General features: G+C 48.7%; 1 protein-coding gene across 1 annotated transcript in view; it reads left to right on the plus strand.

Moving 5' to 3' along the window:
* Positions 1 to 15,109, plus strand: part of ALN (allantoinase) — a 282,875-nt gene that overhangs the window by 61,311 nt on the left and 206,455 nt on the right. Inside the window, exons 5-6 of the mRNA XM_087392293.1 lie at positions 9,342 to 9,418; positions 9,660 to 9,696. Coding sequence (XP_087248419.1) covers positions 9,342 to 9,418; positions 9,660 to 9,696 — 114 coding nt within the window. The remainder of the gene's footprint in view (positions 1 to 9,341; positions 9,419 to 9,659; positions 9,697 to 15,109) is intronic.

Consider the following 15,109-nt stretch of genomic DNA (forward strand, 5'->3'; position numbering starts at 1 on the left):
TCTGTACCTCTATCTGCAGTGTGGCCAACCTCTCCTCAACTGCTGCACTAGCTGGAGGAGCTACATGCAGCTGCTGGAGGCGATCATCGCATGCCACAACATGCTCCTGAATGCGTGCCTCCAGCTGCACTATGCGCTCAGCATGTGTCCGTAACTGGATGTCCCGATCAATATCTCTGGTATGAAGCTGGCGAATATGGGAGTCCTGATCAGATCTATGACTCTCAACTGTCGATAGCTGATCAGTCAGTGTGTGTATCTGTGCTGTGAGAGACTGAATCGCAGCGCCCTGAAGTCTGCAAGTCTCCATGCACTGCATAACTAAATCTCTCAAGCGCAGATTATCTGCCAGGACTGCTTCCGCTGTGGAGGTTGAAGGGGAGAGGGGGTACAAGGATGAGGGGGTAAGAGGGTAAGAAGGCGAGTAGAGAGAGAGAGAGAGAGAGAGAGAGAGAGAGAGAGAGAGAGAAGTAGAAGTAGAAGTAGAATTTTATTATCATCCTCGGGGGGCCAAAAATGACCTATGAGACCTAATCCTCAGTACAAAAATCTCCTCCACTGTGGAGGGGTCAAGAATTTTCAAGTTCTTGATGGTACAAAAAAAGACGAGTAACAAAAGATCCCAACGCTGTCGGAGAGGTAGTGGAGAGAACTGACGAGATCTGAGTGGTGTTTGCCAGTATCTACTGATAGTCGTCTCTGATGTGTGCATATTGGGGGCAGTGTAGGGCTATATGTGCCTCTGTCTCTACTATCTGCGAATCACAGAATCTGCAAACTCTGACATGTCGTGGCAGATTTAGCCAAGCTCCTATCTCTATTGCCAAGGTATGTGATCATGTGCGGAATCTGGCAATATTCCTGCGATAGAGAAGAGGTATGGGAGTACTGATGTATGGCTGAGCAGGGGTATCTGGTGTCATGAAAGATGACCAGCATAAAGGATTTATTTGATCTTGATAATATTCTAGCTTGGTCCTCTTTTCTGCTATCAACCATTGGGTTTGTAGAGTGCATAGTAGGGACAACTGGAATTCTTGCATCTTGACCTTTTCAGGGAGAGAGAGAGAGAGAGAGATCATTAAAGTCTGCTAAAGACCGATGGGTCTATGAGACTAATAGAAAACCAGATACAATGAGCAAAAAGGTGGAGCTACTAATTGAGCATCCTAACCCATCTAGAAAACTGTGTAGACATAGTAAGTAATATCATCACACATGCCATCATAGTCATATAGTGCCATCTTGACATCATCACCCTCATGTGGAGACACAATTTGATCCAATACAATACAATAGAGTGCATAAGAGAACGTCAAGATACATCCAATGACGGACTAGGCAGTGTAGGTAAGAAGCTTGTAATGGATCGTTGTCTGCTATCTGGATGAGTAGTCCGTCGTGCCCTCTTGGCCGTTACCTGACGCCTGATGAGTGCCACAGTAACCCCGGTCAGCCAAAGAGAGAAAGAAAGAAAGTTGTATTAACATCTTCGGGAGGCCTCGTGGGCCTATGAGACAAAGTACAATCAACAAAATATCTCATACAAGCTGCCATGGGTTGTGAGAGAGAGAGAGAGAGAGAGAGAGAGAGAGAGAGAGAGAGAGAGAGAGAGAAGTAGAAGTAGAAATTATTATCGTCCACGGGGGGCCAAAAACGACCCATGGGACCCGAACGGTGTACAAGAAAAGTCTCCTCCGGTGTGGAGGGGTCAAGAATTTTCAAGTTCTTGACGGTACAAAAAGAGGCGGGTAACAAAAGATCCTAATGCTGCTGGCGAGGCAGTGGAAAGGACTGATGTTAACTGTGGAGTCTCCCAGTAACTTCCAGTAGTCCTCCCTAATGTGTGCATAACTTGGACACTGCAGAGGTATATGTGCCTCTGTCTCCACTGTTTGAGAGTCACAAAATCTGCATATTCTGGCATGTTGCGGAAGATTCAACCTCTCACCCCGATAATTACTTTACCATCCCTGTAGGCAGCACATTTCCCTGATTCTCTTGCTGCCATCATGCATACCATTTTCTCCCTTTTGTGATCTTGCAGTAGGAGGGTGAGATCATCATCCAAATATATTCTAGTCCCTTTCAAAGTTGCCCTCATGCTCATGAGGGTAGACCTGTCCGTTGCAGTCCGGAGTTTCACTACCAATGGCCTAGTTGGTATCTCTGCCTTGCCTACCCTCCAAGTTGCCTCGTATGTGAGGTTGACCGCTCCCTTCTCAATTGCAAGCATGTGAGATCTAGTCAGGAATCTAGCAATATTTCTGCGATAGAGCAAGGGGAGAGAGAGAGAAAGAAAGAAAGAAATTTTATTAAAGTCTTCGGGAGACCGTGAAGGTCTATGAGACTAAAGATAACTAGTACAATGAGCATAGCGGTGGTAGTCTCAAAACGGTCCGGCCAACCGTTTCTTCAAAAAAGTTATGAAGGATGGTGTGTCTAGTCCTGGTGCAAAAAATGTGCATCTATCTCCAGATGATACAAAAAATGGCACAAAAAAATGGAGCAGAAGGGGGGAGATACAAATATATATATATGCCTATGGTGATCGTCAGAGGCTAATCATAGCCATCAAATGGGAGGTCGAAAAAACCCTGCGATGGATGATTGGCCTCTGACGTCACGCTGCCTAGTCGAGCTCGGTCGTCGAGGGCGGTGGGAGGCCCTATGTTGAAAAACGAGAGCGACGGTGACCCCGGTAGGGCGTGCTGAGAGCATAGAAGGGATGTCATGGACCCGGATGTGTGAGTCTGTCCGCTGGCGTAGCTATCGTGGCTCTGGCTCTGGCTCTGGCTCACGTCCGCGTCGTCGGCTAGACTGAGGAGAGGTATCCTGTGACTGGAAGAAATCAGTGATGGGTCGCTGAGTGTCCTCACGCTGTGTGGGCTGCGCATGCTGTCGTGCTCGGAGAGATGCATCTCGGTGGTGGGTCATCTCATGTAAGAAAGCGGCTAGGCACCGCTGGTCTGGGAACTGTAGCATGCGTGTGAGGGGGCCAAATCCGTCGCATAATAGGCAGTGGTACCGGCCTCGGATGGCATAATAGATAGGGCATCTAAAAGCAAAGTGTTCCTCCGACTCGATCTCCTGCAGGTCGCAAAGTGGGCAGATGTGGCCCTCTCGTGGGATACCCTCTGCGCGTCCACTCTCGATCCGTAATCGGTGTGACGAAACCCTAAACTGGCGGAGTGAAATCTGGAGCGCATGCGGTAGAGATCTGGAGGCAGTGTCGGCGATAGCAATTGAGCTTCACAGGAAGCTCGGGATGAAGAAACCAAATCCTCCAGGTGTGAAGTTGGAGCAGGTCCTCTCGGATGGTTTGGTTGACCTCTTGGTCAGTGGGGGAGAAAGGGGATGGTGGAGCATCGAGGCTATACTGAAAAGGAGGCAACCGGTCCATGTCGAGGCCCAGTTGGGTGAACCAACTGGAAAGGCGTCTATACCAACATCGCTGGTCCCCATCAGTGGATAAGGCCATAGAGGAGGATAGGGCTAGCCAGGGTAGGCAGAAGCGACCGTCCGAAGAGGAGCTGAAGTCCCTGACCCTGTGTAGATAATTGATAGCCTGGAAGGCCGCATCAAGCTGTACTGGTGAGGCGCCGAATTCTGCTAAGATGATCTGATGAGGTACCGATGGTTTGCTGCGGAATCGTCCGAGCAAACATCAGTATCTGTAGGCGCTCGACGCGTGCCCACTCTGTGTCTGAAAGGTCGGCCCCCCACCATGGGCTGCCGTACATGCCTGCTGGGCGGACCAAGGAATAAAAAAGAAAAGACTTGGTCAGCGGGTCCTGAAAGAGAGTGTATTAACATCTGCAAGGGGCCTCGTGGGTCTATGAGACAAAGTACAAGCCAAAAAGTAACTCATACAAGCCATAGAGGGCTGAAGCAAAGGGTTCACTAAGACCCTTGCTGAAAGCTAAAGTGCTGAAATGCTAAACTAGTGAATCAAGTGTCCAAGTACTAGAGTAGCAAAAGCAAAATAACAGAGAAAGTATCAGGTGCTCAGATCTAGCACTCCTATTACATGCTCAAGTTCCATGTATCCAGGTAACCTAGTGGCTCTCTGATGAGATGTGAGGAGCTCTCGTATCTATGTCTGTCAAGCTGTCTCTCGACGTGGGGGAGGCGTGGTCTCATCGATCTTTGGATCCGGTGGGCTACGTCAAGGGTGATACCTTGTCTCTGGTGGTCACCTTTGAGGAGGGTTGAGATAGACCGAACCTCGAACGTGCGTGCTATGGTCCCTCTCCGTGTCGCACGTGGAGTGTGTTTTCCTCGTCTGGCAGCATTGTGGTGGACACTCCCACTGCTAATCCATGATGCTTTTATCTCATCAAGCTCCTCCCTCTCAGTCTCACCGGAAGCTGGTTCAAATGCATAGAAGTCTGTCACACAAGTTTGTGATTTGTCGATCTTGGTGACTTGTGGTATCAGTCCCTGTTGCTTCTTGGTTTGTCGCATCAATGTGTCTCCTCCATCGTCGCATCTCAATCAGATAGAGCCCAACACAAACCTGATCATGAAAATGGATCAGCCATGTAAGTGGGACGAGTGGATTAGAGGTATTGCTAGCCTTTACAGATCGGCCTCCAGTCGGGTTATCATTAGCGGTAGGATGGGGGAGAGATTCACACTTGAGCGCTCGATACGTCAGGGCTGTCCATTAGCGCCTTACCTCTTCCTATTTTTTGCAGAGGCCATGACACACTTCCTTCGAGCTCGCACCACTGGTCTTCACGGGATGCGTCTCCCTATTCGAGAGGATGCCGAGCTGTTGGACTCCGAGTATGCAGACGACAGAGCCCTATACGTGCAGGATGATGTCGAGTCACTGGAGCGTGTGAGACTGTCCCTAGAGATGTTTTGCCTTGCAGCTGGAGCGAAAATCAACTGGCATAAGTCGGTTGGTTTTCTTACGGATCCGGGAGCCAGCTCACAGTGGGGTATTGTCCTGGGGTTTCGTTGGATCCCTAGAGGACAGACGACACGTTACCTGGGATTCCAGGTAGGCCTGGACATCACACTGGCTCAGCAGTTCTTGCCGGTCCTAGCCTCCATACGACGGAAGCTTGCTTTCTGGAGCACGGCTCAACTGTCCTTGGCAGGCAGGGCCCTTGTGGTCAATCAGGTCCTTCTTGCCACTGCTTGGTATGTGGCCTCTTGATGGTGTTTCTCGAGGTCTTGTGTAGCCCAGCTGAGGAGACTGGTGCAGAATTTCCTATGGTCTGGTTCAGACGGCTCCGGCACCACCCAAGCTAGGGTCACCTGGTAGACGGTCATTCTCCCCCAGGCAGAGGGCGTCCTTGGCATCATAGATCCAGAGCTTCAGAGTCAGGCACTTCTTGGCAAGCTAGTCATCCGCGGCCTGACCCCAGGAGGACAGACGTGGAAGCTCTTGCTACAGCATGGTCTCAGTGGGTGTACCCCCCAGTTAGGGGGTGTTTGGCAGCCTTCTATCCGATGGATCTTCACTTCAGCACCTTTGACTCAGCCCCGTTCCCCCTTCCTCCGTAGCCTCATTTCAGTCTGGAGGAAGTTGCGACACAGCCTCTCCCAGGTCCCTCCTAGCTGCCGAGAGGAGACAGACAGACAGCCCTTGATTTGGAGCAGCCAGGTGACAGATGGTACAGGTCGTCAGCTCGGAGAGAGATCCAATATCCCTTGGGCGCTCTGGGCGCGTGGGCCCGCGCGCTCGTTCCGGGTTTGGAGGGACGTCTACAGTCTGCTGAGTCCAGGCGACCTGGCAGCAGCAGTAGGTACGGCTCGTGGGATCCAGGCTCGGCGAGCAGAGATTGATGCTGCCATCCCTGCAGGTTGGAGGATTCCCGTAGACACCAGACAGCTCTTCCCGGGAGATGAGAGGTGGCTCGGACAGTTCACTCCACGAGGCATTCCTTTGGTGGTGGCAGGCCTCTTCTCGGACTCTTCGGTACACTTCTTCTCCATCACTGATGACAGTCGCCTACAGAGCAGAGAGGCCATGATCGACCCCCAGCTTCCCTGGCAGCACCTTCGCATTGTAGGGCTGCAAGGGAAGACGTGGCATATAGACCCCCTGATTATACAGGACCAGGATTGGAGACTCTGGATTTGGGAGGGCCGCTCCTTGTCAGAGGTGGAGTGGGATCCAGGGGAGTGGCGTTGGCCACCATCGGAGACCTCAGAGAACCCCACCCCCTTCTTTTCTTACAGTGCACGCACGGGTTGGCGTGCTCTTGGGGCTCTCCAGCGTGGGCTAGCCACACAGGCACATAGCTGGTATGCCCAGGGGATATCCTTGGTCTTTCTTCGCACCTTCTGGAAGACTCTTTGGGCCAGCTGGCGTCCAAGGAAGATCTCCTACTTCCTTTGGATGCTGGTACACAAGGGGCTTCCAGTTGGCAGCTGGCTGAGACAGATGGGGCTGGAGGGGCATTGCCAGATGTGCTTTCAGGAGGAGGAGACCCTAAAGCATTGCCTTTGGAGCTATTCGCATGCGCAGACGGTTTGGAAGGGAATCATGGGGATCTTAGCTAGGACTACACCCGAGCTACCGATCACTTGGGGAGCCGTTTGTTGGTGCAACACTGAGCCGGGGCATCACTTGGCCTATGAGTTCTCTAGACAGGATCCCGTCTACTTTATCACGCAGGCCACTTGGGCTTACATGGACAGCTTCCCTTGGCATCTGACAGAGACAGATGCAGGAGCATTGCCTCGACACCCAGTTTGGGAGATCATAGGGAGCATCGCAGGCTGGCATATCTGGACTTCCAGATGCGCGCAAACTGTAGGAGCTCAGACTACCTCTACTACTCAGACCCTAGCAGATAGTTGGAGCACGATCATTCACACGCTCAAGGGTCAGTGGGAGCAGATACAGGGAGAGTCCCAAGCAGGGAAGGAAAAGAGACGACGTTTCCTTCGCGACTGGGATCACCGGGAGTTATTCTTCCAGCACTCCACTCAGAGTCTTCAGTGGCATTACGCCCCTCCACCGTGGCTGTTTGTCCACTCCCCGATGATTATGCCCTAGGAGGCTTGCATTTAGCTTTTTGACTTCTCGGGCTGAATCTATTTTGTGATTACAGCCCGCTGGCCTTTAGGCCTTCTTGTACTCTTGCTTTCAAGTAATATAACTAGCACTACTTTCTGCATTTAAAAAATAAAAAATAAAAAAAAATCATAAGGGAATTTTCATAGAGAAGTATGCTCTACATGTGGGTTTCTTCAAAAGACATCCCATTATGTTACTCACCATTCCCAAAGATTCATGTAAAGATTTGTGTATAAACTAGGCATTGCTATAATACTTTGCATATTTCTAAATGAAACTATGTTTTGTTCATGTGCTAGACATCTGGATCAGTGATGGGAATAGGTGGCTTCCCATCTAGTGATTGGGTCTCCTCCTCGAAAAGATTTTACAATCTCGTCCATCCTGTGTGAGGAAGACCCGCCTCTTATGACATGTCAATCGTTGAAAGATCCTTTGTGTCTCAGGTGGCGTTAGATGACCCAAAGCCCACTCCTATGTCAGGTAGGCTCTCGCCTCTCTGCAGTCGTATCAAACCAAGGGTTTTGGGGCATCTTCCCATCTCGGATCTACATGGGCCAGTCAGGTCGTGGGAAAGGATCTGGTAGCAGTGTCTTGTACCACAGAGACAAGGGTGTCAGATGCATTGGCGAGGTCTATATCATCTCCAAGTAGAATCGGGAGCTCCTTGGCTAAGTGACTCATGTACACTGGGTCAAGGGTACGGTCAAAGTGTTTTTGGATGCATGTAGGCGGGCAGGGGTGGGGGAGGGGGGGCGGGGAGCTCCCTATGGTTGGGATGATGGCAGAAATATGAAAGCCCAAGCATGAGTGGTCAGCTTCGAGGGGGGGGGGGCTCTCATTATCTATGTACCTTGCAGTAGAGGGAGATGAATAATGTTTTTATGCACGAGTCTCCAAATGATTCCATTCGTAGGGCATGGACCTTGATTATTTACTTCCATATTAGTATTGACTCAAGACCCCCTTCTTATGGTTGACACAACAAGAAACTTGTCAGATCATCTCGGACAATCTGTGGTAGGTATACATCCATTGGGCATCGATCTCTCGCTTGCAGCCACTCGGAACCAAAGTGGCTTTCTACTGAGAGCATTTCCTTCATCTAAGCGAGGATCCTCATCTAAGCCAGGATGGCTTCATCTAGGTACCAGGGTGCCTGTAGACTCACCACCTCATGCATCACGGATCACCCTGGGCCAGCTTAGGACCTCATCCGAGATGTTTTAGATTGAGGTAGGGCATAAGATTGCAGCAACTTGACATCCCAGAGGACTAAGACTCTTACACTTTATGACACACATGAGGTGGAGATGAAGTGGCATGTATCGTTTTGATGTTCCAGATACTATGAGATTTTGGGGAGGTAGCATTGCCTTTTTAGCCATGGATACACAAATATGAGCAGTATCGTTGAGTACCGCGACCAGAGATGTGCCACACTCTTTGTATACAAGGTCACCAGACTTAGGTCTGAGATCCTTCCATGGGACATGGCCATAGACAGCAAGAAATCACAGGCTTCTTCATATATGAGGTTACCCAACCAACTAAGTCTACACTTATGAGATCCACCATGGGACACGTCCATAGATAGAAGGAGATCACAAACAACTTCTTTACAGGCAAGAAGATGGCCGAGAGATGCCAGGGCTGAAACCCTGACTTTTAGGCATGCCGGGTTAGGAGGAGATTGGGCACAGGCTCCGCAAGCACCCGTCCCATCAGCGGTACCATCATCTTAGGATCCTGGTGACAATCAGCCTCACCCTGCACCCGATGCGCCATAAAGAGGAGTTGAGGATGGTAGGAGCTGATCTCAGATATGCTCCAGAGGTACCATGACTCCCGATGCGACTGAAATTTGGTCATGATACATGTTAGGACATGATAGGAACTACTCTTGACATGCGGAGTCTTTCCCGTAGTTTCTAGGATCACTAGTATGCTATGTCTTGTTTTTGGGGGTGATAGACACTCGATTTCCTTCCACGGGGCGTACTTTCATCTGGACTTCAGTCTCTTGGTCTCATAGGCTTTTTGTTCTTTCGCAGAGGTTAATAAACCTTTCTTTATTTCTTTTGTCCTGCAGCTTTATAGGAATCCTGCATGTAGCGCTTACTGTTCAAAGTCCATCTAGCTAAACCCCAGCTACTTAAACCCTAATGTGATGTAGATTGTTATTTAATGTAATTTTAAATCAATAATGAAATTGTGGCTTAATCTGGCATTTGTAAGGTTTTTTCACAGTTGAAAGCTTGTAGCAATTAGCTGTTTTAATCAGACTTGAGGCTTGCAGGTGGATTAACAACAATTATTGACATGCCCCTCAATAGCTTACCGACAACAGTCAGCAAGGACACTTTTGAATTGAAGGTAGGGACTCCTTTAGATCTGTTGTTGGACAATTGGGTGTGGTTGAAGCTCTTGTAAGTCCTATAAAGCATGTTCTGCTAGCTGGAGCTGATCTTTGGCAGCTCTTTTAACCATCTCCTGCTGTGTTAGGACGAAATGTATACTTGAACTGTGTAAGTTTGGTTTGATACGATAATGACCATCAGTTTACTTATTTAATTCTATAACTGCATATCTTACTTTGGTGCTTTTCACTGTACAGCTACATGCTGCAAAGGACAAACTTGCTGTTGATGTTGGTACGAATTGCATAAAACCTATAAACCATACGTCTGTTTGTCTATGATTGGGCTTATCTGATTTTGTGCTGGCATCATGGTTTGTATCGTATGTAAACCACTATTATCAAATTTTTAGGATCCATGGTGCATTTCACAACATGAATAATGGTAGCATGTTCTCAATCAGAGGAAGAAATAAAAAACCTTTTTTAACACATGCGGAAGGCCAAAAAAGCCTGTAAGACCAAGAAGAACTGAATTAAACACGAGAGTACATTCCCATGGGGGAACTATAGGTTTCTATCACACCTCCAAATAGGTACTAGAAAAAGCCATGTGTTCAGAGTGCTTAGTGGATTCTGTGATGTCATACCACATGTCCTGCATCATATTTCATGTGTCAATCATGAATAGCTTGAGCTTTGTGTAGGTGGGACTAGCAATCTCACATCTCGCCTCAATCTGGACTCTGTGGGTTGAAGTCTTGAGGCCTATGGTGATCGGTAGTGCATGGAAAAGGTGAATTTGTAGGTACCCTGATGCATGGAAGGCCAAAAAGCCTGTATGACCATGAAGAACTGAATTAAACACGAGAGTACATTCCCATGGGGGAACTATAGGTTTCTATCACACCTCCAAATAGGTACTAGAAAAAGCCATGTGTTCAGAGTGCTTAGTGGATTCTGTGATGTCATACCGCATGTCCTGCATCATATTTCATGTGTCAATCATGAATAGCTTGAGCTTTGTGTAGGTGGGACTAGCAATCTCACATCTCGCCTCAATCTGGACTCTGTGGGTTGAAGTCTTGAGGCCTATGGTGATCGGTAGTGCATGGAAAAGGTGAATTTGTAGGTACCCTGATGCATGGATGAAGCCGTCATCACTGAGATGGAGGAAATGCTCTCTGCAGAAGGCCATTTTCATTGCATGTGACTGCAAGGGGGAAACCAATGTTCTATGGGTATATACCTGTCATAGATCATCCCTAAGGATGTGATGAATCTCCTACTAGGGAGCATTTAGTGAATACTGATATGGCAGTAATTGGTCGAAAGCATGCCTTGTGAATGGAACCGTCTAGAGACTCGTGCATACCAGCGCTCCTCATATCTTGCCTGCAAGTTGCATAGATCATGAAAGAGCCAATCATAGGAATTAGAAATTTAGGCGAGCGAACCCAAGCGAGCGGCCACAGTTTAGGCGAGCGGACCTAGGCAAGCGATTGTAGTTTAGGCGAGCAGAACATAGTAGTCTGAGTTCTTTTTTTGTATTAGATAGGGTTCAATGTTATCATTTATACACACAATTTATGAAAACTCGAAAGTGACCATCTTCTTCATCTTCATCTTCATCACCATCTTCTTCTTGACACACAGAGCTCGGAGCTCGCCGGCTCAAGCCCACCCCTCCATCACCTCCGCCTAGCTCGCCTCCCACTACTAAGCAGAAATCGAGAAGGCCTTGGAATCTTGTTGGTAGATGCAATCATCTCGACTGTGGAATTTCGGCAACAAACGGGCATGTGGTGTCACCTGTCTCGCATAAATCCGTCTCCTTCTCTGCCTTAATGCACCCCCCTTGGGACGATTCCGTGGTTGGAAGTGGCAATTTCTCGAGAAATTTGGCAGCTCATCAAAGTCATCACCAAGCTCTCCATCATCAGCAGGTGACGACGAGCAACACTCCCCTTCTAGATGCACAACACCACCAACCGTAACCCTGTAGATGCAAAAATTGAAGCTCAAGAATCGACGACACCCCATGGATTCCATGTCATTCCGCCCTCGGGATTCTACAGGGCGCAGCAGCTACGATGATGGAGCTCGGGTCTATGAGATTGGAAAAACCATATGCAATGAACTAAATGGGTGGAGCCTCCAAGTGACATTTGCACCCAAGACAAGTACAACATAAACATAAAACACTAGTACCAAATCACATGAGCCCATGTAGGATGGGAGCTGCGGTGTGGCATCCATTGTGGTGGTCCTCTATATGTTGGCTAAGGAACCAATTAACGAGGGCTTCGATAGTGCTGGAGGGTGCAGCAGGATAAAACCGATGATAGAGCGCTCATGATAGTCAGTATGTGTGGTCCGCTTTGGTCTCCTAGCTGTGGCCTTGTGTTAGACAAGTGCCATTGTCACACCCATCAGCCATGTCTTTGTCTGGCGAACATCGGGGGAAGATCCCTGAGCTTGATTTGTGGATCGACATTGACAGCTTTGTCGTATCTTTCAATCCAATCCTCGGCTATGTCGTCTTCTTGGGGTGACCACAGTCTAGGAGGAATTTGGCCGAGCACCTTGATCTTGTCTGTGTGCTCTCAGCAGCTATTCTCTGTGTCATACAGCCTCATGGATGAAAGTCGCAAAACATTCTGATTCGAATGAGACAAGAGGCTAGAAAGAAAGAAAGAAAGAAAGAAAGATGTATTACCCTTGCTGGAGTACTAATCTATACTAGTAAAATCATAATGATCATAATCAAAATCACATCAAATCAAATCAAATCAGTCACGGGGCTGGGTCTCAAAAACCAAAGCCCAGTACAATGATGGCTCTCTGGTGAGCTGTAAAAATATATCGTATCTGCATCTGTCGAGCTGTCTCGCACTTTGGCAGGGGGTGTGGTCTCCTTGTCCTTTGAACTCTCTGGGCTATGTCGATCCCCCCCAAGAAAGGTTGTGATAGGTCGGACCGTCAGTAGCATGTGCTTTGGGCACTCTGTGTCTCGCGCATGGTCTCTGCGTCCCTCTCCCGGTGGCATCATGGTGGCTCTCTCAGCTGATGCAAGATGCCCTCATATTAGCTGGCTCCTCCTCCTTTACTCCGATGTGTCTTGGAGCTAACTCAAATGTGTAGAAGTTAATGACACGACGTTGTGTCCCGTTAGCCTCTACGTCATGTGGTCTAGCCGCCTCTTGCTGGTCTCTGATTTGTCGCGGTAGTGTCTTCATGTGTCAGTGCATCTCCATGAGATAGAGACCACCAATGCAAACTTGGTCATGGAAATGGATCAGTCGTGAGAGTGGCCGAAGCCACTCCCCTCCAGGTAAAGAAAGTGGTTGAAACCAGCCTCAACAATGTAAAGGGTGGTAGGATCCACTTTTTTTTGCAAAAAGAGACTTCTATTAAGTATTAAAGAAAACCGTTAGAGCAAGCTCCATACGGGATACACCATGCAATGCATGAAAAGCTCAAGAGCCAAAAAGAAAGAATTGGGGCTGATAGTGCCATCTCAATACGGTAGAAACCTCCGAGAAAAAGGGAGAACCCCTCCAAACTTGAAGCAATACCGTCATTCTAGAAGAGGCTGCCCGTGAAGGGCCCTGCATGCTAGCCCATATGGCTATCAAAGTGTGAACCGTGCCGGTCCAAATACCCATGAACACCTGTGATGGGTGTATCTGGGTGCCATCCAAGGCCTCTGTACATCTGGCTCTCCAAATGTGCCAAGAGAAAATGCTAGCCAAAATCTCCCAAGAGGTGTCCACTGAAGCATGAGAAGCTCTGAAGGGAGTAAGTGGTACATCGTGAAGAGAGCAGGGCTCTATCACCTGCCGGTTGATTGAGAGTGCACAAGAAGAAGGCTCACCCTCATAAAACACTTGGGGTCTAGTAAGGGATAACCATGCAACTGAGCCCCAAGCCATGAAGAAAGGGGAAGTATGAAAAATGCTGAGTAATTGAGCAACCCCTTTCCAAACAGTCCTCGCCTGATTGCAGTCCCAAAGGCAATGTCGCACCGACTCCTCTGCAGAATGATAGCGAGGGCAAGTGGGATCAGCCCCAAATCATGATCTCCATAGGTTCACTGCAATCCCTTCATGAAAAGAAAGCCAAAAGAAAAGAGTGATCTTTCTATTTATGAAGGATTTCTAGAGCCTCCTCAAGAAATTCCTACGCAAATCTGCAATGATGAAGAAGCTGTTCCAATAGGGGGCTCTGGAGGGAATCCAACCCCTACTGTTCAGATGAAATCTCCTGGCATTACCCACCGTGAAATGAAAGAAGGGAATCCCCCTCTCTCGGTGCCCATGATCTATCCACTCCCACTCTCCTGGGTCCCACTGCAAGCACCTGATAGGTGCACCTCCATATAACCACAACCTCCAGGATCCCAGGGCCAAGAGCAGAGGGTCGGGGTCTAAGTACCACTGCAAGCCCGCTCCATGGTCCACAAAACCAGCAATTTTGACAGGCTGAAAGGCAACCTCTAGAAGAATATCATCCGTGGATCTAGAGAGTATACCTCCATCCCCAATGTCAAAGACTAGTGCATCTTCCTCGAGACCTCAAAGAGCGATCATCTGTAGAGGAGTTGCTGTCCTTGAAAAAGCTCCCATCCAAGTGGTGGAAGTAATAGGCAACTCAATTGTCCATTCCACTGGGATGGCTGCATCTATCTGCTGAATCCTGCGTGCTACCTCTCTGAGGTGACTCATTGACTGCAGTCTCTGATCCTCAAGTAGCCTGATAAATGCCTTCCAAGTGCCTACCGTGTAGGCGGGGCCTCTCTCCCATCTAGACCACTGCATGTAATGGGAAGTGCCTAGTGGTCTGCCATGCTCATCAAGTATACTATCGTTCCAAAGGATTGGTTGCCTATCAATCTCTTCGAGGGTAGAGGGCGGAACCCTTTGAAGAGTGTTCCTGAAGCTCCCCCAAGCTTTCAGGATGGCAGTCATGAGAGGAGAGGTAGGAGATCTGAGAGGGGCAGAAGTAAGAATCTAGCGAGGGCTGTTCACCCAATCATCTCCCAAGGTTGGTGTGCAAGCCTGAATGCATCCAAAAAAGAAATCGTTCCAAGATTGTGCCCAGGCATGAGTCCCCTCACCACCACCTTACAAAGCAATGCCCTGCACTGCAAGTCCGTGTCAATGATATTAAGGCCCCCTTCACATGTAGGGAGAATAATGGTCTCCCAGGCCACCCTCGCTGCAACATCTGCCGTACCATCAAGTCCACTTCATAAAAAAATCCTGATTGGTCTAATGAGCTGAGTGATGCAACCCCTAGACCGGCACCAGCAAGAACACACAAACCAAGCGGTGGCCAAAAGAACCTGGTTCACTACCACAACTCTAGATGCAAGGTCAAGTTTGGCTGAGCTCCAAAAAAGGAGCTTTTTCCTTATACTCTCCAGTACCAGGGCAAACTGCTGTGCTGGAGAGATGCCCAATCCTACCTGCCATCCCAAGTATCTGACAGGAACACCCCTCTGAATCCAAGAAAAGCCAATGTCAACTCCCCAGCCTGGAGTGTCCTCATCACTGAAGCCAAAGGATTTATGCCAGTTAATGTGTGGCCCTGCAGTTGAGCAAAAGATATTCAAGGCTGTCCGGAAAGAATCGAGTGACTGCGAAGAGGCCTCAATAAAAATAACAGTGTCATTAGCCAACTCACAGTCAAGAAGCTCCTGCTCC

This window comes from Dipteris shenzhenensis, chromosome 21 (assembly GCF_047967505.1).
Source record: "Dipteris shenzhenensis isolate YYH24624 ecotype China chromosome 21, Dip_SZ_1.0, whole genome shotgun sequence".
Lineage (NCBI taxonomy): Eukaryota > Viridiplantae > Streptophyta > Polypodiopsida > Gleicheniales > Dipteridaceae > Dipteris > Dipteris shenzhenensis.